The sequence below is a fragment of the Sminthopsis crassicaudata genome, chromosome 4 (assembly GCF_048593235.1).
Source record: "Sminthopsis crassicaudata isolate SCR6 chromosome 4, ASM4859323v1, whole genome shotgun sequence".
NCBI lineage: Eukaryota > Metazoa > Chordata > Mammalia > Dasyuromorphia > Dasyuridae > Sminthopsis > Sminthopsis crassicaudata.
Genome location: NC_133620.1, coordinates 341,699,582 through 341,726,338, shown reverse-complemented (window position 1 = coordinate 341,726,338; position 26,757 = coordinate 341,699,582). Strand labels below are relative to the sequence as shown.

The 26,757-nt window shown below is 35.1% G+C and overlaps 1 protein-coding gene across 7 annotated transcripts in view; it reads right to left on the bottom strand.

The window, feature by feature from the left end:
• The window catches only part of KANSL1 (KAT8 regulatory NSL complex subunit 1), a 185,133-nt gene that overhangs the window by 31,315 nt on the left and 127,061 nt on the right, over positions 1-26,757 (bottom strand). For 6 of the 7 annotated variants that reach the window (XM_074260971.1, XM_074260972.1, XM_074260970.1 and 3 more), the window contains 2 exons: positions 18,085-18,226; positions 9,974-10,078 (listed from right to left, as the gene is read on the bottom strand). In XM_074260971.1, coding sequence (XP_074117072.1) covers positions 9,974-10,078; positions 18,085-18,226 — 247 coding nt within the window. The remainder of the gene's footprint in view (positions 1-9,973; positions 10,079-18,084; positions 18,227-26,757) is intronic. The other variant, XM_074260973.1, reaches the window with a different exon arrangement.

Sequence of the window (26,757 nt, the reverse complement as noted above, 5' to 3'; positions counted from 1 at the left end):
CAAGCAAATAATGAAGAGATAATGCCAACAGACAATTAGAAACAATAGAGAGGCACCTTAGCTAATATCGCATCATTCTCTCCTAAATGTAGCAGGATATAAAAATCTGAAAATCCATTATGAAATAAGCCAAGTTCCAACACTACCTAATGTTCAGAAAGATATAATTCATCTTCAACTGAGACCTTCTATTTCAGATTCTTGAGGTTAAAACCACAAGGAGAGACCAAATTTAATCTATGATATCCTCTTATCTACCCTTCCCCCATCACTACCTCAAGCAAGAAATGAGACACCATGAAGAAACTTCAACCTATATGCAGGTCATTTGAGTGAGCACATTTAAACAGGTGAACAGTAAACCTCTTTCTAAATAACACAATGAAGAAACATTCAGAAAGAGCCTCTCAGCAGGCCACCTCTCAAGAGCTCCTTCTAAAACAATCCTAACAAATGGTCATTCTATCTTTTACAGGAAATTAACTCTTACACATCTTCAAAGACAGTAAACTCTACATTAGGACAACATTACTTATGAAGTTTTCTTCAAAACTAAATTTGCTCCTCCACTCACTAACCACTATATTACTGCTAGACAATCTCTCTTCTAATGTCAATTTTGGTTTGATTTCATCACTCTAACTTAAAGGGCAACCCTGCTCCACATAATAAAAGTAAAAACCCAATGTCTACACAACCAAGTTCTATGGATTCAATGGTTCTCTTGATTCCCACATTATTTTTTTTCCCTACCCTCCAACTTCCTGTGTTAGGATATTCTTCTGTCTCTTCAGATTTTTCTATTTGTAAAACCATTCTTTAGTTTTTTTTTCTCCCAAGATCACTTGTTCTGATAATTTGGAAAGCAGAGAAATTTTCTTCTAATATTTTTCCTTGTCTTCTAGGAAAAAAAAAATTTGGCTGAGGAAAAGGGAAATAAGAGAATCACACAACCTATTCAAGTCACTAAGAAATTTCCCTTGCAGGGGCAGCTAGATGGCGAAGTGGATAGAGCACCAGCTCTGAATTCAGGAGGACCCAAGTTCAAATCTGGTCTCAGACACTTAACACTTCCTAGCTGTGTGACCCTGGGCAAGTCACTTAACCCCCAGCCTTTGGGGGGGAGGAGGAAATTTCCCTTGCATTTCATAATAATAAAAACTTTGGATTCAAACTACACATCTGGACTTCATTAACAGGGCATTGAGAGTTAGGTATCCTACTCCCTGCCTCAGGTTCTTCACCCATAAAATGGGGATACTTCCTATTACAAAGTGCTCTTGAGACAAAAGATTATGCAAATTTTGTCAAGTGCTTTACAAACATTAAAATAGCAAAAATTCACTCTAATTGTCAATATTTTACAAGTGAAGAGTCTAGTCCCACAGCCACAATGGAGCAAAGCCAGCAATTATTTCACCAAATTCTCCTAACTGCAAGCCTGGTGCTCTATATAAGAAACCTGTTAAAACAGACAGAACTGTGCTTTGGAAATTAATGAATATTTTCTGTTCTTTTCAGTTCTGCTCAGCAAAGGCTATCTACAAAACATGGAGTAATGAATCTGATGAATGAAGGCATAAAAAGTGTTAAATTCACATATTAAAGGGCTTAATTATTTTAGTTTTAGATCACTTATGTTTTCAAATAATGGTGTGAATATTAAAGTTTCCAATAAATTTGGAAAATGAGTGTAGGAATTGAAATATCTCCACTTTCCTCTCTCCATACCAATCCTATTATTTTAACAAATGTTCCCAAAAAATTTATTATGAAAAGTAATTCACTGTTCATCTTGTTATGCCACAATCTCCTTGAGCTGTTCTACCTCAGTTTCCCTGCGCTAGTTTCCCTCATTGTCCTGACTGAGTTTCCATGAATTGTTCTATCTCAGTTTTCTTAACTGTTCTGCCTCAGTCCCCTAAGTCATAAAACCCCCCTGGTTCATTAAGACTGAGGACCATTTGCCTGACTCCTAGCTCCTTCTGCCCCCAAGAATTTATGACACTGCCCCTCTAAAATATTCCAAAAGATAAGACTATCTCGGACACTTCACTGACATCTTTACTTCTGTTATTCAAACATCCTGACTCTGGCTTTTAGTAAAAATTTATAACTTCCCCCCATCCTGATTTCCCAGGCTTTTTCCTTCCCTTTGTCTGAAGAGCTATAAGTGTTTATCGTTCCCCCATTCATTACTGGATACAGATGAGAGTCCTGTCCAGTCAATTAAACTCTTCAATTAATAAAATATTTTTAAAAACTCTCTAATCTCTACCTTGCCTCAGTTTCTCCAGCATTACAATCTCTTCAATCTTGATGACAAAGAACAAAGTTGAGCAGTTAATTAACAAGCACAATATAAATGCTTCTCTAATTCTATCTCACAAACCACCCTTAGTATCCTTCCAAAAGAATTTGTTTTCTGGGTTTCTTAGCTGTGATCAAAATAGGTTATTGTACAGTTAAATTTAACCTCTAAGAGGGCCAAGTTCATGAGCTCAATAAAACACAATCTCAGAAAAAATTTGCATTTGCTAATTATGTGAAATTACCTTCTTTTTAACTCTTGTGACAGACCTCTAAAATCAGGCTGATTAAAAACAAAAAACCTTTATGCCCTTAAATCAACACCCCAGCCCCTTCCTTAAGCCTCCATCCCAAACCCCTTTTCATAGAAGGAGGAATCTGGTTTCTGAGGAAGTGATTTTTTTCCCCTGGTCCAAGATGCAGTATTATCCTGGTTCTGCTCAAACTGAAAACAGAGCGAATGTAGTAAAAGTCCAATTCACAATTGCTTAAAATAAGAACTTATTCAACAGAACATAATCTCTCTGAATTCTTGAGATTTTTGAAAAAATAATTACTTTGGTTAGTTCTTCTCTTAACATCAACAGTGCCTTTCCCCTCTAAAGGCTGCATAAAGAGAGAGATATGTGGAATTTAATCTTTTAAAGATTTTCTGACTTACAAATTAACAGGGCGTTAGAAGACTTCAATTCTAGAACTAACTGCCACTGTTTGATGCATCTCAATTTCTGCTTGTATAATTAAGGGTGTTAAACTATTCCTCAACTAACTCTGGAGAGCAAAATGCCAATTCTATGTGAAAATCTTTGAGTTCATTCATTTGTCCTTTCATTCAGTCAACAGAGTTCAGAGAAAAATGAAATTTAAGATTTTTTGCGGTTACCGACATTATCATAACAACAACTAGTGTGAAAATAGTATTTTAAAGCTTGGAAACCAATTCATAAACATGATTATTTTATCCTCACAAAATCCTGAAACATAGCGTTAAAATCTTCATTTTACAGATAAGGAAACTAAGTCAAAGAGCCAAGATCAATAATTAATCATTAAGTGTCTGGAGTGAAAAACAGCTCTTACTGACACCAGGTTCAGCACTCTAATCAGTGCACCACTTAGTTGTCTCCAAAGAAATATGTATCTGGAAACTTAAATGTCTCATTATCATCCTCTACTGAAACTAACTTGCTAAGTCAACTAATTTTTAAAAAATCAGGCCCAATTAGTGCTAATGCCAGACATCAAATAAACAACATCCAACATACTGTGACCCACAATAAAAGCTTCCAGTCTTGACCTGCTTGTAACTTAGTGGATTATCAGGAGGAAACAAAACCCACTCTAGAAAGCATTTAATGTTACCTCACTTGTTGAGAAATTCCTGTTTGTTATTCTCTTTTGATTATCTCTGTAATGATCTGAAGAGGCACAGAAAATATGTAGGAAAAAAACTTCTATTTTAAAACATTATAATTTGAATTTATATTTTAATTATAATTATATATATAAAATAGACCTCTATGAATGAAACATTGATTTGAGTTTAAGGGTATGCAATATTCTCTAAGAAAGATAAAAGCAGGCTTATTTACTGCAACCACTTCCCCAGCAAAACCACATTTAAAAAACCTGTTTATTGCATTATTCATATACATCACCCATACAACAAAGTATTTTCAACTATTTCTACATTAAACTAATTACTGGAGGATCTCCATGGAATCAAGTCAGATTTTAAGAGAGGATACTGAAAGCAACTAAGCACACTATCACATTCTCTTCCTTACTCACTTCAACCATAGGAATCACCAAAGCAAAGTTATGCTCAATACAAAATTTAGGAGGAAAAACAGAAATATTTACTAACTACTTCAAAATATGGATGACTATAACACATATGCTAAGAGTCAGGCTATTTTCAATATCTTATAATAAATGAGATAAAAGCTATTAGAAGAAGAAAAAAAAAATCACTTAAAATTGCCTAAAGCAAGGCAAGAAAAAAAGTAGTCACTTCACTGACAAGTAACAGGCAAATATGAAAGAGATATAGCTCTCTTGAACATATAAGTTTCAACATCTCTTCTTCTCCTAAAGCATCTAGCTCTCTTTGGCTTCAAAGCTCAACCAGTACAAGAAAATTAATAGAAGAAGGCAGGAATGGTGGGGAGGAGGGGAGAAGAATCAAATCCCTAAATTCCCCCCTCCCCCATTTTATATTCTTAAATTTGGAACTTCTTTTTAATAATCCTAATTACTCTTTCAGTTTGGTTTTGGGAGAAAAGCAACATATTATATTTGAATGAATATCCTTTAAAGAGGGCTGATTTTCTTTCTTTTTTCTTTTTTTTTTTTTTAAGACCCCCTAAGCAAACCATTAACTAACAAATATCAATATTTAAAGTTCTAGGATAGAGTTCCAAGATGTATTAGAGAATGAAGATTTCTCAAATGAGATTACTACTACCTATCACTGATAATTTCTGTGGGCAAAAAAATTATCTCCCAAAATCTAAAAAGCACTTCTTAAGATCAAAGTTTGGGTCAGGAAGCTTAAAATTTGATTTTAATGATTTATTTATTTTATTATTGTATCATATAGGCCAGGCTTTTTAAACTTTTTTTGTCCAAGAAATTTTACATGGACCAAGGTATATAAAATATATTTTAAAAGATCAAACATTTACTGATAGTAATTCATAATTTAATGATTTCATTATTCCCACATTCATTTATAAGACCTTATATGGGGCAGCACCTCACATATTAAGAAGCTTTGACATAGGGCATAGGTAGTGACTTAATTTTACCAATTAAACTAAAGACAAAGATTTGAGAAGAAAAGGCAAATTTAAGGATCAAATAGCTGATTAACTGCTTCCTAGCCAGTATTCCCCCATAAAAGTTGTAGTGAAAAAGGAAAAGTAAAGAGTTTAAAACAATTGTAATAAATTGTAAATCTGTTGTGACTGGAAAGATGGTGATGCCCTTAAATGAAGGGCAGAGTGTGCTCACTTGCATGGAGAACAGTTGGACAGAGAAAAATAATTGAATTGTTTCTGCTTGGTGAATTTGAGACAACAACAATTCATCCAGTGGGAAATACTTAATGGATACATGGTAGTACAGGACTGGAGCTAAGGAAAGAGATTAAGATGATATACATAATAGTGAGATCTGTTATTCCAGGATTATATCTCTGGTATGTTATGTTCAAAAATAATAAAATGATGATTTGGAGGAAGAGAACAATAGAGGGGGCAGCTAGGTGGTGCAGTGGATAGAGCACCAGCCTTGAATTCAGGAGAGTTCAAATCTAACCTCAGACACTTAACCAAGTCTGTGCCTGGCCAGTGTTCATTTCCACGAGAACCCCCGAGTGAAAAGCAAGTGGGGTCTTTGGGGGAAAGCTGAATCAGGTCAAAGCAGCCTTTCCGTGGCAGTGGTGGGAGCAGGAAGCCCGGCTACAGCAACGGCCTAGAGGTCTGCCCACGTCTGCCCACGCAGCCCCCAGCCTCAGATCTGTGCAGGGCCAGGAACAGGAGAAAACTTTCCATGGGATGCTGTTTCTGTTGAGTCTGGTGGGAATTTAGTGTGAATGTGCAATTTTTTTTCCCCTTGCTTCTTATAATGTCATTGATTTTAAAAATAGGATGATATATAAATAAGAATAAATTGGAGGGAAGGGGAGCATGTATATGACACCGTAGGTAAAGTTGCATGCTTATAGAAACGTATTAACCAGCATTTAGGTATATTTAAAAAAAAAAAAAAAATTGATGGTGCAAGAAACAGAAGCAATATTGTCATTGGTATAAAACTACCTGGACAGGGGAAAAAATAATGAAACGAAAAGGAATTTCCAATATCAAGTAATCTATTATATTATTTTTTTTTGCCCCAAAGAGAACAATGAATAATTACTTGATATATCTCAGAGATAAATTCACCCTTTAAAATGTACAGACAGACAGCAATAAGGGAACTTTTAACCAGATTCTGCTTCTTACCAACAAGGATGAAATGTTTGCTAATGCATATATAATAGTAATTTTGGGAAGAAGTAACCACTCTACCTTTTAATTCATGACAGAGGGGAGAGGAAAACCAGGTCAACTTTTACATGAATCCTAGATTTGAAAAGAAAGAGATTCCAAAAGTTCAAAGCAAAGCAGAAGCCTATTAACTAAAATTCTATGTGGAAGGTCAGCCCAAGAATGATGAGAAGAAATGTTCAAGAACTAAATTCTCAAGGCACAGAAGTAATTATAATGAGGAAAAGTTATAAAGGACCCAAGATTACTCATTAACCAAAATATTTTTCTTAAAAGGTAAATACAGAAGACAAAAGTAAGAACAGATAATAATGTGAATATAAAAAATAAGATACAATTTTATAAGTAGAATACTACTGAGAACATTAAAAATTAAGGCTAGTTAATGAAAGGCAACAAAAAGTATGGGTATTTCTTCCCTTGTTTTGTTTTGTAAACCTATGCTAAAGTAAAGCTTGAAAGGGGAGGACCATTAATGAGAGTGGATGGAGTAACTTACAACAGAGAGAAGGCAGAGATATTCAGCACTTTGTTTCTGTTTTCTCTACCAACCGGAATAATCAATGAACTGGAAAAAACAGAAAAAATGGCTACTTGGTAACTGAACTTAAGAAAATTAAGGAGATGGCAAGAACAACTAGGAGTCTTTCATGAGTCCAAGTCATCAGATCAGATCAGATCCATAGTATTTAAAGAACAGGTAGTTGCTATTACTCAAAAACTGTTACTATCTTTACAGTAGAAAATAGGAGGGGTATGAGTATTAATTAACATGATCTTGAAGGAGAAAATGGAGCCTCCAAAATATAAAGCTGTCAACTTAAATTGCTGAAGAAATTTTAGGTCATTAAAGAATAATTAGTGAATATGTAGAAAAAGGAAGCAGTGCTCACCAATAACCAAGATAACTTTGACAACGAGTCTTGCTTTCTTAATTTCTTGGATTCGGCACAAAATAACTAGAGAGATAGCTCTGAATTGAGATGATCTGAATTCAAATCCCATCTGTAAGCTGACTACTTGTAATGGTCACGGGCAATTTAATATCTATAGGGTGTTGGGGGTTCGGACTTTATGATGAGGTCCCTTCTACCTTTTGCCCTATGATATTATGAACACATTTTTTGGCAGGGATATAAGGCTAGCAAATCAGGGAAATGATGAAAAAATAATTATATAACATTAGCAACGTATTCAACAAAAATATTTCAAGCTATTCTTGTAGACAAAATGAAATTAATGTGAACTACATTACACTTGTCAGCTACTCATAATGAAAATCATCAATGGTTACCCACCAAGGATTTATGTTTAGCCCTATGATATTGTTTATCAATGACTAGGACAAAGACAAAGTTGGCATAATTTGAAGATGACACAAAACTAGGACAATACACATGAGAGTTGAAATATGAAATGATTTTGACAAACTAAAACATTAGGCAAAATATCATAAGACAAATTATAATATGAATAAACACCCAGTTTTATATTTGGGTTCAAAAAATCTATTTCACAAATATAAAGTATGGAGATATTGCTAACTAAATAGTGGTTCACTTCAAATTACTAATGCAACTAAACCATACTATTTATTTTGGCTGTCATATCACTATCTTGAAGATAATATGAGGTATGAGGCAGCTAGGTGATACAGTAGATAGAGCCTAAAGTCCTCAAGTCCGGAGGACCTGAGTTAAAATCCGGCCTCAGACACTTAATACTTCCTAGCTGTGTGATTTTGGGCAAGTCTCTTAACCCCAATTGCCTCAGGGAAAAAAAAAAAAGAAAAAAAAAAAAAAAAGATAATATGAGGTAGTTAGAGATAATTAGAGGTAATTAGAGATCCAAACTTGGATCCAAAGTATGAGGTAATTAGAGATCCAAACTTGGAGTCCAGATGACCTGGAATCAAGTCCTACCTCAAACACATAACTGGCTGTCACTTAAATGGCAAGTCATTTAACTTCTCAGAGCTCTAGGTAGCTCCTTAAGACTATAACCATGACATCACATTCCAATTTTTTAAAAAGTAAGGCTACAGTACAAGTAGTAGAGTGTACAATATTAAGGACATAATGCCCGGACTGTACTATGTCTTGAACAACATCAAGTACCATATAGAGTTCTAAGAGTAACATTTTAGAAAGCCCACTGAAAATATGCAATGGAAAGGCATACAGTGGGTACAAAGAAATCAATACATATAACCAATAAGAAGAAAATAAGTGAAGGATGTGATTAAGGAATTGTTAAACAAAAAAGTAAAATGGACAGAGAAGTGAATGGACAGAGCACTCCACTGATAACCTGCATGAAATCAGAAAATGAGGAAGACAATCGGTGCATGATCCAACCTATCCCATTCCTTCCAGTAAACATTTGGGAAGACATAGACAAATCATAAAGAATCAGCTGGCAAACTTAATCACTGGAGAGAACTCCAGAATTGTTATCATAGATATATTATTGAAAAGCTGGAAAAATTCCAAAAAATGGCAAACCATGATACTGAAGAGCCTCAGGATTAGCCCAACTGTTGAAGAACTGTGGATATTGAACCCAGAGAATATACATAGGGAGTGGAAGTGGCAACACTGAAGGAAATGGACAACAGGAAGTTTCTCAATATCTGAAGAACAATTATATAGAAAAGAGTTTAGATTTTGCTCTTCAATCAGAGGAACGAACATGGAGCAATGCATGAAATAAGTAAATCTAGATTTAATATAAGGAAAATATGAGAAAGAGATAGAGATGAAGAGGGAGGGAGGAAGAGAGAAGGAAGAAGAAGGGAAGGAAGGGAGAGAGGGAGGGAAAGAGGGAGGAGGGAAGGGAGGAATAGAAGAAAGAAGGGAGAAAGAAGAAAAAGGGAGAGAGGAAAGGAAAGAGAAAAGGAGGGAGGGAGAAGGGAGGAAAGGAGGGAAGAAGAGAGAAAGAGAGGGAGGGGGGAAGGGAAGAAATGAATTGCTTCAGAAAATACTAAGTTCCTTCCTTTACGCAAAAGTCAATAGGCTCAATAACTAGTCCTTGGATGTGCTACAACAATGATTCTGGTTCATTTATGAGTGATATTAGGTGAACTCAAGCTCTCTTTTAACTCTTGAGAGTCTGGGTTTTATGAACTACATATATTCTAGGATATGAAGAAACAAACATCAAATGTTTTTCATGTTCAACTGAGGTACTAATTTCTTGCTCTGGTCATGTCCTCTTCATATTATTCAAAAATCCAGAAATTTTCTATGTAATGATCATACCCTATGATACTTTAAATTGCCTAGGTTGGGGGACTTGTACCTTGACGAGACAAGGCAGTAAAAAGGATCATTTTTTTTTTTTTAAATACTTTAGTCAATATAGTTACTGAAAATAGAAAAGCAGCCCTGGAAACCAGGACAGAAATGGGCAAGTCACTTAATCTATTTGCCACTATTCCTCATCCGTAAAATGACAAATCACTCCACTATCTTTGCTACAAAACTCCCAATACACAAAAAACTCATAGGATGACATCAAATCAGACATAAATGAACAATTAAACAACCACCACTACCCAGTACACTTCATTAATTCCCCCCTCTCCCCACTCACTTCTGTGTACTTACCAGTCTGTCAGTCCCATGTTCAGCCTTCACCTCAGTATTAAAGGGAAGGGATGAGTCTACTGCTGTGTGTTCTGCAGGAGATGCCTCACCAAGAACTATCAACCCCTGCAGGAGAGAAGATGAGAAAGAGACAAAGAAGGAACAGGATAGGGAGAGAAGGAAGGAAGGTGGAGAAAGAGGGAAAAAAGGAGGGGGAGAGGGGAAGAGGATGGGGAACGAAAAAGAGAGAGGAGAGGACAGAGAGAAAGAGAAAGAGAGAGAGAGATATTGAGGTCAGTACCATAGTTACAGATTTTTACCTGTATTTAATCTCAAAGGGAATGATGATTCTTTATGCTTCACTCTAGAAAGTCATCATACCCACAGCAATTTTTCTTGCTCACACAAACCATTTAACAAGTCTACTAGCAATCATGTTCAGCTGTTAAGGTCCTACATCTAGATCCAAGCTTTCAGTCTCTACATGGAAACGCAGCCCTCTTGTCCTCTGTAATTATCACAACACAGCTCTAAGGTCAAATACACACTTTCATATGAAAAATCCTGCAATTTAATATTGGATTATTATATTACATTCCTTTAAAAAAATTAATAATAGATAAATCCTGTAGATCTTTTAGTTAATGGGTGGTATGGATAATTACCAAAGAGGCTCCAGTCACATTTTTTAGTCCCCTAAGTACAGATGGTCATCTAAGCCAACTGTTATTTGAGCAACAAAAGCATTTGGGTGAACAGAACTAGGATGATCTCTGCAACATGTATACAAACCAACAATACCACAATAAAAAAGATACTTTAAATTTTCCAAACTAATGTTTACCCCAAGCACAAAGAAGGACAAAAGCAAAGCACCCAATCCAGATTGATAGCTTATATCTTCCAGTAGACAGAGTTCATGAAAAAAATTGAAAAGGAAAAAAAATCGTCACAAAGCTCCTCTACATAAGCCAAACATTTTGGCAGAAAAAGTAGAGGTGAACTTAGTAGACACAAAACTTCATATCAATTTAAACACAAAGAGTTTTACCAGGGCCTCATGAAAACAAGATTGGATTATCTTATTAGTATTCTAAAATTCATAGTTTTGTTTAATTTATCTCAATTGCAACTGAGATGTACATCACAGACTAAATTGCTCTACCTCCTTTCACACTCCAAAGGCCTTCAAACTATGTCCCCAATGACCACAATTTATTTTCAAACTCTTGAATTGGTTCAGTATTTTTTAAGGTTTTGGACTCCCTCCTAAGGTCAAACATAAAATTGGAAAGCAGAGAACATCAAGAAACAGTGGAGAAACTTACTTCCTAGATGGGTCCAACTTAATGAAATGCAAGAGCAGGGACAGTTCAGAGCAGAGGAGATGGCTGGAAGAATCAAAGAGAGATTACAAATCATGGCATAGTGGAAAAAAAAAAAAAAAAAAAAAAAACACTGGACTGGGAGTCAAGAAATCTGGGTTCTAGTCTTGTCTATGCCACTAACTAGTTATATGACCTCAGACCACTCAAGTCTCTAAGTTTTATTTTCTCATCTGTTAAATGAGGAAGGTCAGATGATCTCTAAAATCCCTTATAATTCTGAGTTTAGAATATAAGTAAAAGTCCAAGAATAAGATCAGGAACACTTATTCCATAGTCCAAAACTGACTCAACTAGTTGTGGGGACTGATTCTCAAAAATGATCTCAAGGACAGGCCTGATAGACAAAAAACAAAAGAAACAAACAAACAAAAAACAAAAAACAACAAAAAAAAAAAAAAAAAAAAAAAAAAAACAGAGAGAGAGAGAAAAAGAAAAAAGAAAAAATCCACAACCTAAGCCAAACCAAAACAACAACAAAAATTTCCATATGCCTACAAAGCCATGTACAAGTAAAAGTGATCATCTTCCAGAGTAACAAGAATTATCCAAGAATTTGAGTTAATCTTCCTAAATCACTGATATTATCTTTCTTGCTCAAGAACATCGAACAGTTCCCCATTGCCTATTAGTTTAAGTCCAAATTTCTTCTCGGTTTGAGCCTCCCTCCCACAAAAAAATTTGGCTCAGCTTCATTTAACCAATTATACTATTTCCCTCAAAGTATTCTCAGAGTCAAGGAAATCTCAACTTCTTGTTAAAGAAGCCATGCTAATCTTGCTGTCTTTATCCCTTCAGACCTCTATCCATACTCAATACCTATACTCAAAATCATTTTATATCAAATTACCCAAACTTTTCTTAAAGCCTTTCTTAAAGTCCTATCTCTTTTATGAAGTGCCTCTAGATAACTTAGCACATGTTAACTATTTCCTATAGTCCATGAACATTGTGGCACTTGGCTCAATGATGCCTTATGTATTTTACCTTTATTTGCTACATATGGTTAAATCTTAAGTCTTCAATAAGACTAGATATACTTTTAGTTATGTCATATACAACCATTCTTGTCGTCTCTACTAGTAATCTTTAGTTGACATTTAAATGATCAGATGTCTATAACTTGCCTTCCAAAGCCCTGTTAGCATAAAGTAATTTTATTGAACTCCTTAGTATCTTGATATAAGATTCTCAAACAACATTGTTTAAAATAATGTTTTCTTTCTACCTGGATGATTGTTCCCTTCTCAGTCTCTCTGTCTGAATCTTCAATTAGTCATATAACTGTGTGTATCTCCCAGGGTTATCCTGGGCCTTGTTCTTTTCTCTTTATCTATCATTTCACTTGATGAACTCATCAGTTTCCATGGGTTCAACTACCTATATAGTTTATCTAACCAGTCTAATCTCATATCTTCAAATGTATTTATCACATCAAGCTGAAATTCTAGTAGATATCTTGAACTCAACATGCCTCAAACTGAATGAACTCTGTCTTTCTCCCTACAGGTATTCCCTTCCATCAAGGGCAATATCCCTATCCTCCAGGCCATCTTGTAATCTGTCATTCTCAAATCCTCACTCTCTCATCCACTATTTTCACTTCGTTGCCAAGTCCTGTTGATTCTACCTTCACAATATCTCTTCTTTATATACCCCAATTTGCCCCCCGACACTGCCGCAACCCTAATACAAGACTTCACAATGGAACTACTCCAACAGTCTTTTAATGGGTCTCTGTGCTTCATGCCTTTCCCCATGCTTAGATACCTAAATAATCTTCTCAAACAACAAGTACGACCGTATCATTCCCTTATTCAACAAATTCTAGTGATTCCCAATTACTCCCAGGAGTGAATCCTTTGGTTTTTAATGTTCTTTACAACTTGTCTTCTTCCTACCTTCCCAGTGTTCTTACTCTTTTAACTTGTTGTGGTTCCTCAGTTAAGATACTCCATTCCCCTATTCCAAGCTTCTATTATCTGTCCCTCATATCTGAAATCTCTCTCTCAAAGTTTCCTAGCCTCAGAAGACTTTCCCAATCAATACCTGATAATGATATTATTTCCTTTGTTCTTACCAATTTATCCTATAAACAACTTGTTTATACATAGTTGTTTGCATGTTGTGCTCCCCATCTCATAGCCCCCCTAGAATGCAAGTTCCTTGACAGCAAGGTCTGGTTTTTGCCATTCTTTGTATTCCCACAAATCAGCAGAATACCTGATACAAAGAAAGCACTTATGTTATGACTAACATAACAACCCTATAAGTTCTCTCAAGTAATGTGTTTAATAAATGTTTGTTCACTTGACTTGATAATGCTAATTGTTCCATTGTTAAACCACTTGCAAACTATAGAGCATCTTGCAGCTAAGAGCTGTAATATCAACCAGAAGCCAAAATACTTTTTAAATTGAACTGTCAAATCTGTTTTTCAAAGGACTCTCAAGTGAAAGGAAATGAAGAGGGAAAGGAAGCAGGTAAGAGACACTTTCTTTTGATGGGTTGGAATCAACTCAAACAAGTAAAATGTTACCAAAAACCTGGCCCCTCCCATCTGAAGAAAATGATAAAATATAAAAATTGAACTAACACACCAAAAATCAACTAGTCCCACATCTGAGGAAACTAAGTCCAAGCTAGTTAGTGGCAGAACGAGGTCCAGAACTCAGGTCTCTGGGCTTCTCTACTCCAGTCCTCTTCCTACTACCACAATGATTTTAGGAGATGCATCTAAGTGCATAAATTTCAAAGAGATGCCAACACTTGTTCACAATGACTGTCAGCCAACCTTTTGCTCTAAATTAAGTTAAAACCTAACATAAAAAATGACAATTACCAAATAAGAAAAAATAAGTCCAATAAATTCCTGTTTGACAATTTCCTCTGTGCACATTTTTATGGCAGAAGAATTTAGTGACCTGTGGATATAAAGATCACAAGAGAGAAAGACCACTAAATAGACCTCTAATGCAGAGCTGTGACTACAACTTCCCACCAATACCCTCTAGCTAGGAAGCCTAGGACTAATGGTACTGGCACATTGCATGATATTTCAAAACTGTCAGTGTGACAGTGCTGAAAGAACAAAATAAAAGGACAGGTGAGAACATATGAATAGTAGTAAAGGATTTAAATTTCCTCTGTTCCATGTACCACCCCCCAATTTTTATAGAGCAAAGAGGGATTCAGAAATATACTTTACTTCTGTAAGATCTCAAAAGACCAAAATTCAAAGGACATGGTAACTAACCAAATCCAAAAAAAAAAAAAAAAAAAAAAAAAAAAAGGCACGAGAGCCCTAAACTTTATTAAAAAAACAAACAAAAAAAAATTACTTCTAATTTTTTAATCCAAGAAAACATATCAATGACATTGCCTCTAATATATGCCAGAAGCTAGTGTGAGAAAGGCCTTTTTACACACCAAGACTAAAGAATAACTCCCAGGTGGAATGGTTCAAAGGTATGTAGTAGCAGGATGAATTTCTTTCTTGGGAAAAACTCGGGAGTGGTCTACATCCTTTTGTTCCCCCCCCCCCAAATCAGAGCTATAGGCTTCCAAGAAAAAAAAAAAAAAAAACCACCAAAACACTATTTCAAAAGGTGTAAAAGAGATGAGAGAAAAATAAATTTTAGTTTCATTTGAAGATTAATATATAAAAAGAAAGGATTGGATTAGAAAACTCTTAAGTATCAATATTTCAACTTACTAACTTCTAAAGATAATGAAATTCATGTCAGAGGGACAGAAATGACCATTACTTTTGGTTTTCTTTCTCAGAGGAAAAGAAGTATTACACAATTCCACACTTTTCAAAACTCTCCTCTGGTACACACTGAGATCAACAATCATGAACTGTATCAGTTATGAAACAGTTCTCAAGGACCTGGACCCACAAATGAGTTTAATGATGGAAGTCATATACTTTATATTCTAGTTTCTATAGTGTAGAAGCAAGTGTGTTGTGTCTTTTATTGCTCCAACTCTGCTTTGTCCTTTTGTTAAGGTTAACCTAAATTACTCCTTGGACCTCACCAATATTTTTCAATACTTGGTCACTTATATTAATTAATTCCAGAGTTTAGATGGCTAAATGGAAGTATGGGGGACCAAAAGGAACATACATTTTCTATCAACATCAGCTTATCAAGTGAATAGAGAGAAGTACCCCTAATTAATGAAAAGGGAGCAGACAGTAAAGTGAGCCAGGTTCTCACGATGACTTTCATCTTCAGTGTCACTTCTTTTCCTCCCCATTCCCTCCAGTTCAAGCATGGTTTATAGAAATGACATGGGGTAGGAAGAAGGAAGAGATTAAAAAAAAACCCTGAAATTTACTTCCTCTAAAACACACATCAATAGTAAACGCTAAAACTTAGTTTTTATAGTTTTCACATGCAGTAGATATGTTCCTCAAAGACAAAATTAGAATTAGTGGAGGAAAGGGGGTATCTCAAAGACTTTGAGACACTAAACTTATTTAAATGAAAAGCAGTGAAAACAGTAGAATACTTACACGAATGTGTATATATACACATACACATACCCATTTTATTTTAAAGTGCTGCTCTAGGTTTAGCATAAATTATTTCCTACTAATTACTTTAAAACGTATTTTTAATGTTGGAAAAACCAAACAGCGCTGGTTTTTCAACAATCAACAACTATGATTGGACTCAACTAGTGAAAAGTCCAAAAAATAATCTTCCTCACAAAGAAATCCTACTTAATATATTGACAAATAATGAAATAGGAAAATCTGCCCTCTAGATATATCAATCTGGGAAAAAAATTCTTATGTATGAAATTTAGTAATGAATGACTGTCCCTCTAAAATTTTTAGTCACATCTAAACCAAAAGCACAACAAAGGGTGACATAGCACCTTTCTGAAAAACTTTCCCATTTGGAGAAAAGATGATAGAATTATAAAAATAGAATTTAAGTTGAACATATTTTTAGTGGACAGTAATATTCTCAGTTAAATTACTGCCTTCTTGCTGGCACTTTGCTGCAGAACAGCTTAGACATACACAAAACCAGAATTATCAATACTGCCAAAAACAATTCCAGAATAACCAATTCCTAGATGTCTTTCTAGAGATTCTCAAGATGAATGGAACCACAATAAAAAATTTCCCAAATCATTTCCTCACATTAAGAAGATGAAAAATGATTCACACAGTTAGTAATAGTTGAAAGCAAAACTGAATTTTTTCCCAATCTTTGGAGTATTTTGAGACTAACAAGTTGCCTGACCAAACAAAGAAGAAAAAAAGGGAACACTGATCACCATTATAACTTCCTAACATGAAGAATCTTTACTTCATAAATTTTGAAATTACCATTTATTAACATTCAAAAATACAACACTCAGATTGTGATGTTAGTCACAGGGAGGAAGAAATACTATGGTCCATATTTCATCTTCTTGTGTATTCAGGATAAGCATAAATATATGATGAATCTAACAGGTAATGATTTAATATTTAAACTACTTAGGGATAAAACTTTTGTACTCTAAGTTTTGCTTTGGAAGTGAAAAAGCTCACATAATCTTAACAAGAAGCCACAATATTTTAGCTTATAGAAGTAATAGTATTAGGCTGCTTGAATTTTATCCTAACCAGGGGAAGAATCAAATATAGATTGCTTCCAATTAAATTTAGTAAATGATTTCACATCACATTTTTCATGGTTTGGCAATTTTCTCTAAGCTTTTCAGTGGAATAACGGAGAATTCAATCAGATAAAGAGTATTACTATCTTTTACATAAAACACTAGGATCAAATTTAACAAAGATTGCTGATTAAAATTAATGCTAATAACTAAATAAGATAGCAAAGCAAGAGACTTCAAAACCATAGCAACCATAAACATGCTAAAATGGATTTAAGACACTATAATCTATCTGTCTCCCACACATACTCTCACTCTCACTCCCTTGCCCCATGCTTTCTTCTCAAATTCAATATTCAATATCTGAATACAAAAGGCTACAAACATGTTTTCAAAAATGGAAAATTATAAGTAATCTCACTGTGATAATATAGTATAATTCACAATCATACCAATTCTAAGAAAAAAGGCTGTGTGGATGCCTCTCACACATACAAACTTTTTATAACTGTATGTAAAATATAAAGTGACATCATTCTGACTATACGCAAATATTACATTTATTTCAAAAATTCTAAAAGCCTATCCCTTCTATAAGGTAAATTCATAAAAATCCATACCCTAATTACTAGTACCTAGGTACTTAAATTATTTTTGCCAGCTTGATTTTATAGGCACATTCAGATTCAATATAGAACCTAAAATAATGAATATATTAAAGGAAGCAAGCATTTCCAGCAATTAAGTAGGGTTATATAAAGATGGAATAATAAAAATCCAAATATTTTATGCACAAGATTTCCTTTCCATGTGATGAGACAAAGTAACAATACATAATATTTGATTTATTTGAGGGTAATGATTGGCTTAAATTATGCAGGCCCTTTGCATAATTGTGCTCCCTATCAACCTAGATGAACAAAATGTTCCAAACACATGTCCAAATTAATGTCTAACCCAACAGTGTTTGTGCAATATACTGAGCAATACACTAAAGAAATTAAGCCACTGTATCAGAACATTATGTTAACCAGTCTTCTTGACATAGTTAATAGCCATTTAAAAGTCAAAAAGAAATGGACTTAAAAGGGAGGAAAAACACCAGACACATTAATTCCCTACCTTATTAGCTCGAATCTGTTTGTAAATATCTGTTTGTTGCCGAATTCGATATTCCAAATCAGAGACATGAGCCTGAAGCCAATTCCAGCGGCTGACAATAGCTGCCCGGTCTGCTGCCCATCTCCATTCTGACCGGTGTCGCCTAAAAAGTAGAAAACAAGTTCAGCAACAGCAGCAGCCATCTGAATTGAACCATTTAATCTTCCCAAAAGCCCATTCACAAACTAGATTCTGAGTCAAATAAAGAGGCAAGCTGAATCCTTTGTCAAAAGTTTTGCAAATGCTCAGGAGCCTGATCTGGTAATTTCTGCTGGACTTATACTGGTCTCCTAAATGAATTTCATTTCCAAAAGAAATTCTCTGTTTTCCTTCTCACCTCATATTTTGTCTGAAATTCATTCAGGGCTTAATGGATGGACACAATTCTATTCTTCTGGCCACAATATACACACTATTGTGTGAGGGAGGAGGAGAGCCATTCCAATAGCATTCATTTATTTTATATTTATGTCTTCATTGACCATTAAAATATTTTTTTGTTCTGTCATTTAGACATCTCTGCACATGGTGAACAAAAATTGACAAGCAGGAGACTGAATAAACACAGAAAAAATTAAAATGAACTAATATTGAATTATTCATTTTTCAATCTCTATCTCTATCTCTGTCACACACACACACACACACACACACACACACACACACACACACACACACACACACACACACAGTGTTACATGATAAATAAAAGGGGAAGACATAAAAAGGGAAGAACAACCCCTTTATTACCTTACTTTTGGACAGCTGGTCAATTTCCAAGAGTTAGATGATCTCTTATTAGAAAACTAAAAGTCTAAATTGGTTCTGAGATCAAAACTTAATTACCCCATATTGAGCTCAACATGACTTGGCAATTTCTTTCAAATGCAAAAACATTCATCTTAAAGTAATGTGGATTCAAATCTACATGGCTTTACACCTTCATTTTCATTTCCACAATTACAGTAGTACACAAGCACTTATCTCATGATATGCATACCACAATAATTTAAATTCTAATCAGCCTTTCCAATTTTGTCAAGCACACACACAACTTCTCCAGAATGGACTTTCTAATCCAATCCTCTGGTTTTACAAATGTGAAAACTAAGGCATGGTAGGAAAGGAGTTTCTTGCTATTTTTGTGGCAAAAGAACCAGAAAGCAAGAACAGGTCCTCTAACTCCAAATCTAATTCTTTTTCCAGTATATCCCAATTTCCTTATATATAAATATATGTAGGGAGAGATAATGAAAATAATATTTAAGATTCAATTTTACCTCTACTTACAAAACCATTATTTAGAGGCTCAGCTTTAAAATCTTATACTATTTTTTCCTCATCCTTAAATCTCAATATAAATAAAACCCCTTTAAGATAAACTCCTCCCTTTTTCTCCTTTCCCCCCAATATATTTCTTTCCTCTCCAACCCAACTCCTGTCTTCAGGAGACTTCAACGGACATATTGGTTCTCCCTCAAATATCCTGAACACTCAGTTCTTCAACCTACTCACCCCTCCCATGAGCATATTTCTCTACTGCACATCAGTCACACACCAAAGACGTTCATATTCATCTTGCCAGCACCCACAAAGGTACTATTTTCCAAGTAGAAGAATTCTGAAATTCCCTTATCCGACCATAATCTACTGGCTTTTCAGTCTCTATTTTAGCTTATATTACCCTATTTTTTTCATCCACACCATGACCTTGGATCCCTCATTTTTCTTCCAGACTACTTCCCCTGAGACAATCACTTCTTCTCTTCTCTCCAAGTTGTCCTTGGTGAACCAATCCAACTCTATTATCTTATTGCCTTCCTACTATACCTTCTTTAACTCACTATCTATCCCATTTCTCCACAGCAGCTCTTCCAAACCTTTTAATCTCTCCTCAAATCTCTCATGACTTCCCCTTCGCCGGGTCCCTCAGCAGAAAGCCTTGCCTCCTATTTCACAGGGGAAAAAATGAGGCCATCTATGTACTATATCTCCCTTTTTCATCTTCTACACTCAGCTGCCTTGTGCCATTATCTCCTCCTTCCTGAACCGTGTCTCACACAATTACATGACCTTACCAAGGTCAACCTTACCTCTTGTTCAAGAGACCACTACCATTCTATGATGTCTCCTAGAATAAATTTGCTTCCTCTTGTCATTCCCACTCCTTTGCTGGTTTTCAAATATCCTATATAACTATCACCTTACATCTCTTCTGCCCTTTGAAACTAAAATGTGTCTTCATTTTCTCTCCTCTCACTCTCTTCCTAATCCCTTCTAATTTGGCCTCTGACCTTATTATTCCACCAAAGTTACTAATTATCTGTTGATTGCCAAATTCAATTACCTTTTTTTCAATTCTCATTCTCTTTGACCTCTCTGTAGCCTTTGAGAGAACTGATCACTCTCTTCTCCTTGATACTCTTTTCCCCCTAGGTTTTCTGGACATATTTTTCCCTTGGTTTTTCTCTTATCAGACTTCTCCTTCTGTCTCCTTTGCTGGAACTTCCAGATTATATTCCCTCAGAGTAAGTATCCTCCAGAGTTCTGTCTTGTACCCTCTTCTCTTCTCTCTCTCTATTATTTCACTGGGTGATCTCATCAGCTCCCATGAATTTAATTAGCATTTCTATGCTGATGATTCTCAAATCTACCTATATTGCCCCAATTTCTTTGCTGAGCTCTAACTTCACACTGTTAATTGCCTTCCAAACATCTCAAACCAGATATATATTGGACATTTTAAATTCAACATAAGCAAAACAAAAATCCCTGCCCCCAAATCCTCCAGTTACAGTAGATTAACTATCTTCCAGTCCCGCAGACTCACAACCTAGAAGTCATTCTGAATTTATCACTATTTCTCCATCTCTGTATCTAAGCTTTTATCAAGGCCTACTGTTTTCATTCTGACAACATCTCTTGAATATACGCCCCCTTCTTTCCTCTTAACACTGTCACTCCCCTAGTACAGCCCCTCACCACCTCATACCTGAGACTATTGTGACAGAGTGCTGGTAGATATGCCTGCCTCAGGTCTCTCCCTACTCCAATCTGGTGGCTTTCCATTGCCTTCAGAAGCAAATACAAAATGCAAGTTTGGCATTCAAAGCCCTTCATAACCTAGCGCCATTCCTACCTTGCAGTCTTCTTATACCTCAGTCTCTACCCTGTATTCAAAAAGACACTGATGTCCTGTTCCAATAACAAGATCCATCTCTCAGGTCCAGGCATTTTCTCTGTCAGTCCCCTATGCCTGGCTTCAACTACTGACATCCACAGTTTCCTTTGAAGAACTAATTAAATCCCACCATCTACATGAAAGACTGTACTTCCCTTAATTCCAGGGCTTTCCCCTCCTTTAATCATTTCCTATTTACTCTGTATATAGCCTGCTTTGTATAAATTTGTTTACATGTTGTTTTCTCTATTAGATTGTAAACTGGTATAAAGAAACTTCAGTCTTTTACCTCTTTTTGTATCCCCAGTACTTAACACACTGCCTGGCATACAATAAGCACTTAAAGTGTTGATTTATTAAAGAAAAATGATTTTCATAAGCATAAGGATATTTACTGGAGCTCTATGCCAAAATCAAAACAGCCAATCATTTCCTAGATTTGTCCTAAGGATAACTTTCTATCTTTCAAAAGATGAGGAATTTGAAACTATTTCCACTCATATGAAAGAATGTTCCAATGATCACTACTGATCAGAGAAATGCAAATTAAGACAACTCTGAGATACCACTATACACCTGTCAGATTGGCTAAAATGACAGGAACAAATAATGATGAATGTTGGAGGGGATGTGGGAAAACTGGGACACTGATACATTGTTGGTGGAGTTGTGAAAGAATCCAGCCATTCTGGAGAGCAATTTGGAACTATGCCCAACAAGTTGTCAAACTGTGCATACCCTTTGACCCAGCATTGCTGTTTTTGGGATTATATCCCAAAGAAATACTAAAGAGCGGAAAGGGACCTGTATGTGCCAAAATGTTTGTGGCAGCCCTTTTTGTTGTAGCTAGAAACTGGAAGATGAATGGATGTCCATCAATTGGAGAATGGTTGGGTAAATTGTGGTATATGAAGGTTATGGAATATTATTGCTCTGTAAGAAATGACCAGCAGGAGGAATACAGAGAGGCTTGGAGAGACTTAAATCAACTGTTGCTGAGTGAAATGAGCAGAACCAGAAGATCACTATACACTTCAACAACAATACTGTATGAGGATGTATTCTGATGGAAGTGGAAATCTTCAACATAAAGAAGATACAACTCACTTCCAGTTGATCAATGATGGACAGAAATAACTATACCCAGAGAAGGAACACTGGGAAGCGAATGTAAATTGTTAGCACTACTGTCTATCTACCCAGGTTACTTATACCTTCGGAAGCTAATAATTAATGTGCAACAAGAAAATGGTATTTACACACATATATTGTATCTAGGTTATATTGTAACACATGTAAAATGTATGGGATTACCTGCCATGGGGGGGGGGGGGCAGAGGGAGTGGAGGGAGGGGATAATTTGGAAAAATGAATAAAATTAAAAAAAAAATATGAGGAATTTTTTACAAGGAAAATGTTATATAATCTGGATATGATTTTCATACTTATAAGTAGAAACTGTTTGCTAATAGGAAATTATGTAAATTTATAAAGGGAGCAACCATTCAATAGTTTGTGTTAATAGACTGTGATAGAGGATAGACAAACCTGACCTGCACCACAGATTTTAATTTTTAATTTTTTATTGCTTTTTCAATGTTTTATATATTTGTATCATTAAATCTCAACTGAAAAACTATATTTTATTGATGCATCTTGTTTCTTTGTAGTAATATTTTATCCCTTTAGCTAGAAATTAAAATTTCTAGTTATTAAGAACCAAAGACGGAAATATACCTATGTACAAAAATTTTTTAACTAGTTATCAAGCTTCCTAATATTGATGTGGCCTTTTTTCCAAGTAAGTTCTCAATATCTAGCTATTTGTATAAATCCTTAATTATGAAGGTCACTGTACTGCAACTTAGAACAATGTCATCTTTTAACTATAAGTATTTTTCCCCCTAGCAGTAACTGACTTGTTTTAAAATTGGCTTCTATGGACTAAACTTCTTCAAGGAAAAATTACCTTGGGAAGATGAGTAGCTCCTCCCCTACCTACTATAAGCATGTGTAACGAGCCACCATAGTGACCTCTGAGACTTTGAACAATGAGAACCAAAAGTCTGGGAATAATAAAATGTAGGTTTCTGGCAAAATTCCAGAATGTACTATTAAAGAGATATTTAGGAGAGTTAAAAAATGAACTGGTGATCACAGAAGACCAGTATGACTTCATCAGTAATAGGTTGTCTAACTTAATTTCCTTTGCAGAAAGTCACTAAGTAGATGAGGTGAAATGCTATACACTATCACTTAAACATTAACTTTAATATAACATTTAAGAAAGTTTCTTATATAATTCTTGTGGACAAGTTGGGGAATTAGTTAGCTAATTAGTGGCTAGTAATTATACTATAATTATAATTCTAAGTGTATTTACCTGTTAAATAACCAAAGTCAAATAACAGCCATTAATAATTACTTGGTTGAAAGACTCAGTGAATCTGTGTTTGGTCTATATGTACCGTTGAACATTTTTATAAATGACAAAGATATAGGTGTCACTTTGGTCATGGAAATGACACAAAACTGAATGCAATATCTAACAGCAAAAAATTTTGAAAGTTTTATAGGGCCAAAACCCTCCTTGAAAAGAAACTCTTCCTCTAAAATATACTCCAGACATGGTCTGACACCAGTCACATCTGCCTCAAAATCCCCAATGAGTCCTCCTAAGAATAACATTCAATTTTAGTCAGCTGTAATTAATTGTTAGGAAAGTTTTGTTTCTAATGTAGTTCTTTGTGGATTCTAGTCATTGCCCCTACCTTATGGCCAAACAGAATACCTCTCATTTTGCTTTCAGCTAAATGTTCTGAGGCAGGCCTGAACAGGCAAAGTAGTTTAGGTGTGGGATTCTAATAAAAAGGTCTAAACCATGTAATATTTAACATAAGGGAAGTCTGTTTAACATATAAAGAATATGCATCAAGGTAACATAGAACATTAATTTGCTTGGATGCCCTGCACCCAATTTTTTATAGTGGCACAACTAAATAGAAATTACAGGTCAAGCTCCTTAGGTGAGGACTACTTGAATGTTGGACTTTTATACTTAAGTAAAAAGAAAGTTATCCTAATGATTCAAATAAAGAAAAACTGGCCCACATAAAAGGGATCTTGGCGGATTTTTCTCATATCTCTGAAATACTTGAAAAGATCTATTCTGTCCAACTTAACCCTGGCTCCCCCAAAGTCTGTTCTCCTTATATGAAACCTATGTTATCTCCATTTTATCAATGCCCTTCTGAAACTGTGGCTTCCAACACTAAACACAATATTCCAAATGTAGTCTGACCAAAGTAAAGCAGAAAAATATTCTGATCTCTTTAGCCATAAAAGCAATGACTCTTTTCTGGCTTTTATATCATACCAATGACTCACATGCAGTCCACTAAAATACTAGATTTTTTTTCAGACTGCTTACCTAGCCCAGTCTCTCCCATCTTATACCAGCAAAACTGATTATTCTGAACTCAACTTTAAGATTTTAGTTTGCCTCTGCTAAATATAAATCTGATTAAACTTATCTTGATGTCAAGATATTAGGGGGTTAATTAACCCCCTAAGTTCCTTCAAGTTCTGTTGTCCAACTACAAATCTGATGAGCATACCATCTAACTATGCCTTCATTCAAGTGTCAGTGTCTCTTGGAAACTTCCTAACAAACCGAAGCAGTGGAAAATCTGTTTACGGACAGGTCCCAATTTGTAGTCATATAAATTCAAATATATACTATTTAAAATTAAAATTACATAAAATAGTATCATTCGTTTCAGCCCCATGGAAATATGCAGTGCAAATCTGAGTAATGTGACCTCAGGGGAAATGATTATTTGTACTAATTTGAACCTAGTTATAATTCCAAATCCATCTTGTATCATTAACTACTCTACCTCTTTTCATCTTTTCCCACAATTCCAACACCGAGTTAAGGGAATGCTAACATGCAACTAGTTTTTATTACATTACCTAATATGTGCCAGACATTGTGTTTGACCATGTGGATAGAAAGAAGAAAATCAAACTCTCCTTGACCTGAAGGAATTTTCTGTCAGAAACAACATTTAGTCCTGCTAAGGTTAAAACATTTTGAGCTTTGGTATAATGCAATGGCCCTGGAGTCAGAATCTAGAACCAAATCTCATCTCTAAGAACCTCAGTTTCCTGAAGTGTGTAATGAAAAAGTTGGAATAAATGATAACTGTAGTCAGTCTATCTTTTACTCAAATCTATGACACTATGTTTTGGCCCTACCTATCCTTTCTTCTATTAACTCATAATTTCTTCCCAACATCAAGGATCCATATCAGATTGTAAAAGGGATTACAATCCTATCATGGATTCTATTATTCCCATCCTAGCAATCCTCCCAACTCTGAAATTCTGTGATTTTATGTTTAAATCAGTATATTTTCCTTGATTCTTTAAAAGCCAAAAACAGTTCTTGGGTAACATAAGGACTGTTGAATATGATGTCTAAATTGTTTCCCTTTTTCATTTTCTATAAAGAAAATAAATTATTTCATGACAGAGATCCAAAATTTTTCCAACTTTGCTTGAAAATTGCTTGAAAAGTTAAAAGAACTGCTAACATTTTGCTGAGGTTTATTCCTTTTATGTTGGATTGAGCAATAGATAAATGTAACTTTCCTCGAATCAGTATAAAGGGGCCTATTAGGTATTTTTCTAAACAGCTACTGAGAATGAAGTCTCTTGACAATACTTTTGGAGACTGGCTAACAAACTAATTACTTAGAAGGCAGCACCAAGGAAACATGTTGCATTCCTTAATTCACCACCAGGTGTTACTTGAGAACTTGACACACAGTTCTATAACAACAACACTCAACATGCTAGTTAGAGTCCTAGGTTGCTCCTACAAAACCATAATCTTGCTGAAATGCCATATATGAAAATGGGAAAAAAATTAAGTTTATACTATTGCAATACTACCATTTAAAGAAAAAATGAATTTTAAAGAAAATATTTTGAATGATGTAGGTGAAGGAAAAGTAGGTCAATAACAGGATGACAGTATATATAAGACAAATAAGGATAGTTAGAAGGGATGAATGACCATTAGGTATTTTCTAAGGCTTTTAAAGATATTGACCTGCCATCTGAGGGGGAGGGGGAAGTGAAAGGAGGGGAAAAATTGGAAAAGATTTGGCAATTGTCAATGCAATAAAAATTACCCATGCATATATCTGGTAAATAAAAACTATAATTAATTTTTTTTTTTTTTTTTTTTTTAGGCTGGGGTTAAGTGACTTGCCCAGGATCACACAGCTAGGAAGTGCTAAGTGTCTGAGACCACATTTGAACTCAGGTCCTCCTGAATTCAGGGCTGGTGCTCTATCCACTGCGCCACCTAGCTGCCCCCAACTATAATTAATTTAAAAACAAAACAAAACCATCTCTAACAATGGGGGAAGGAGGAATGTAGC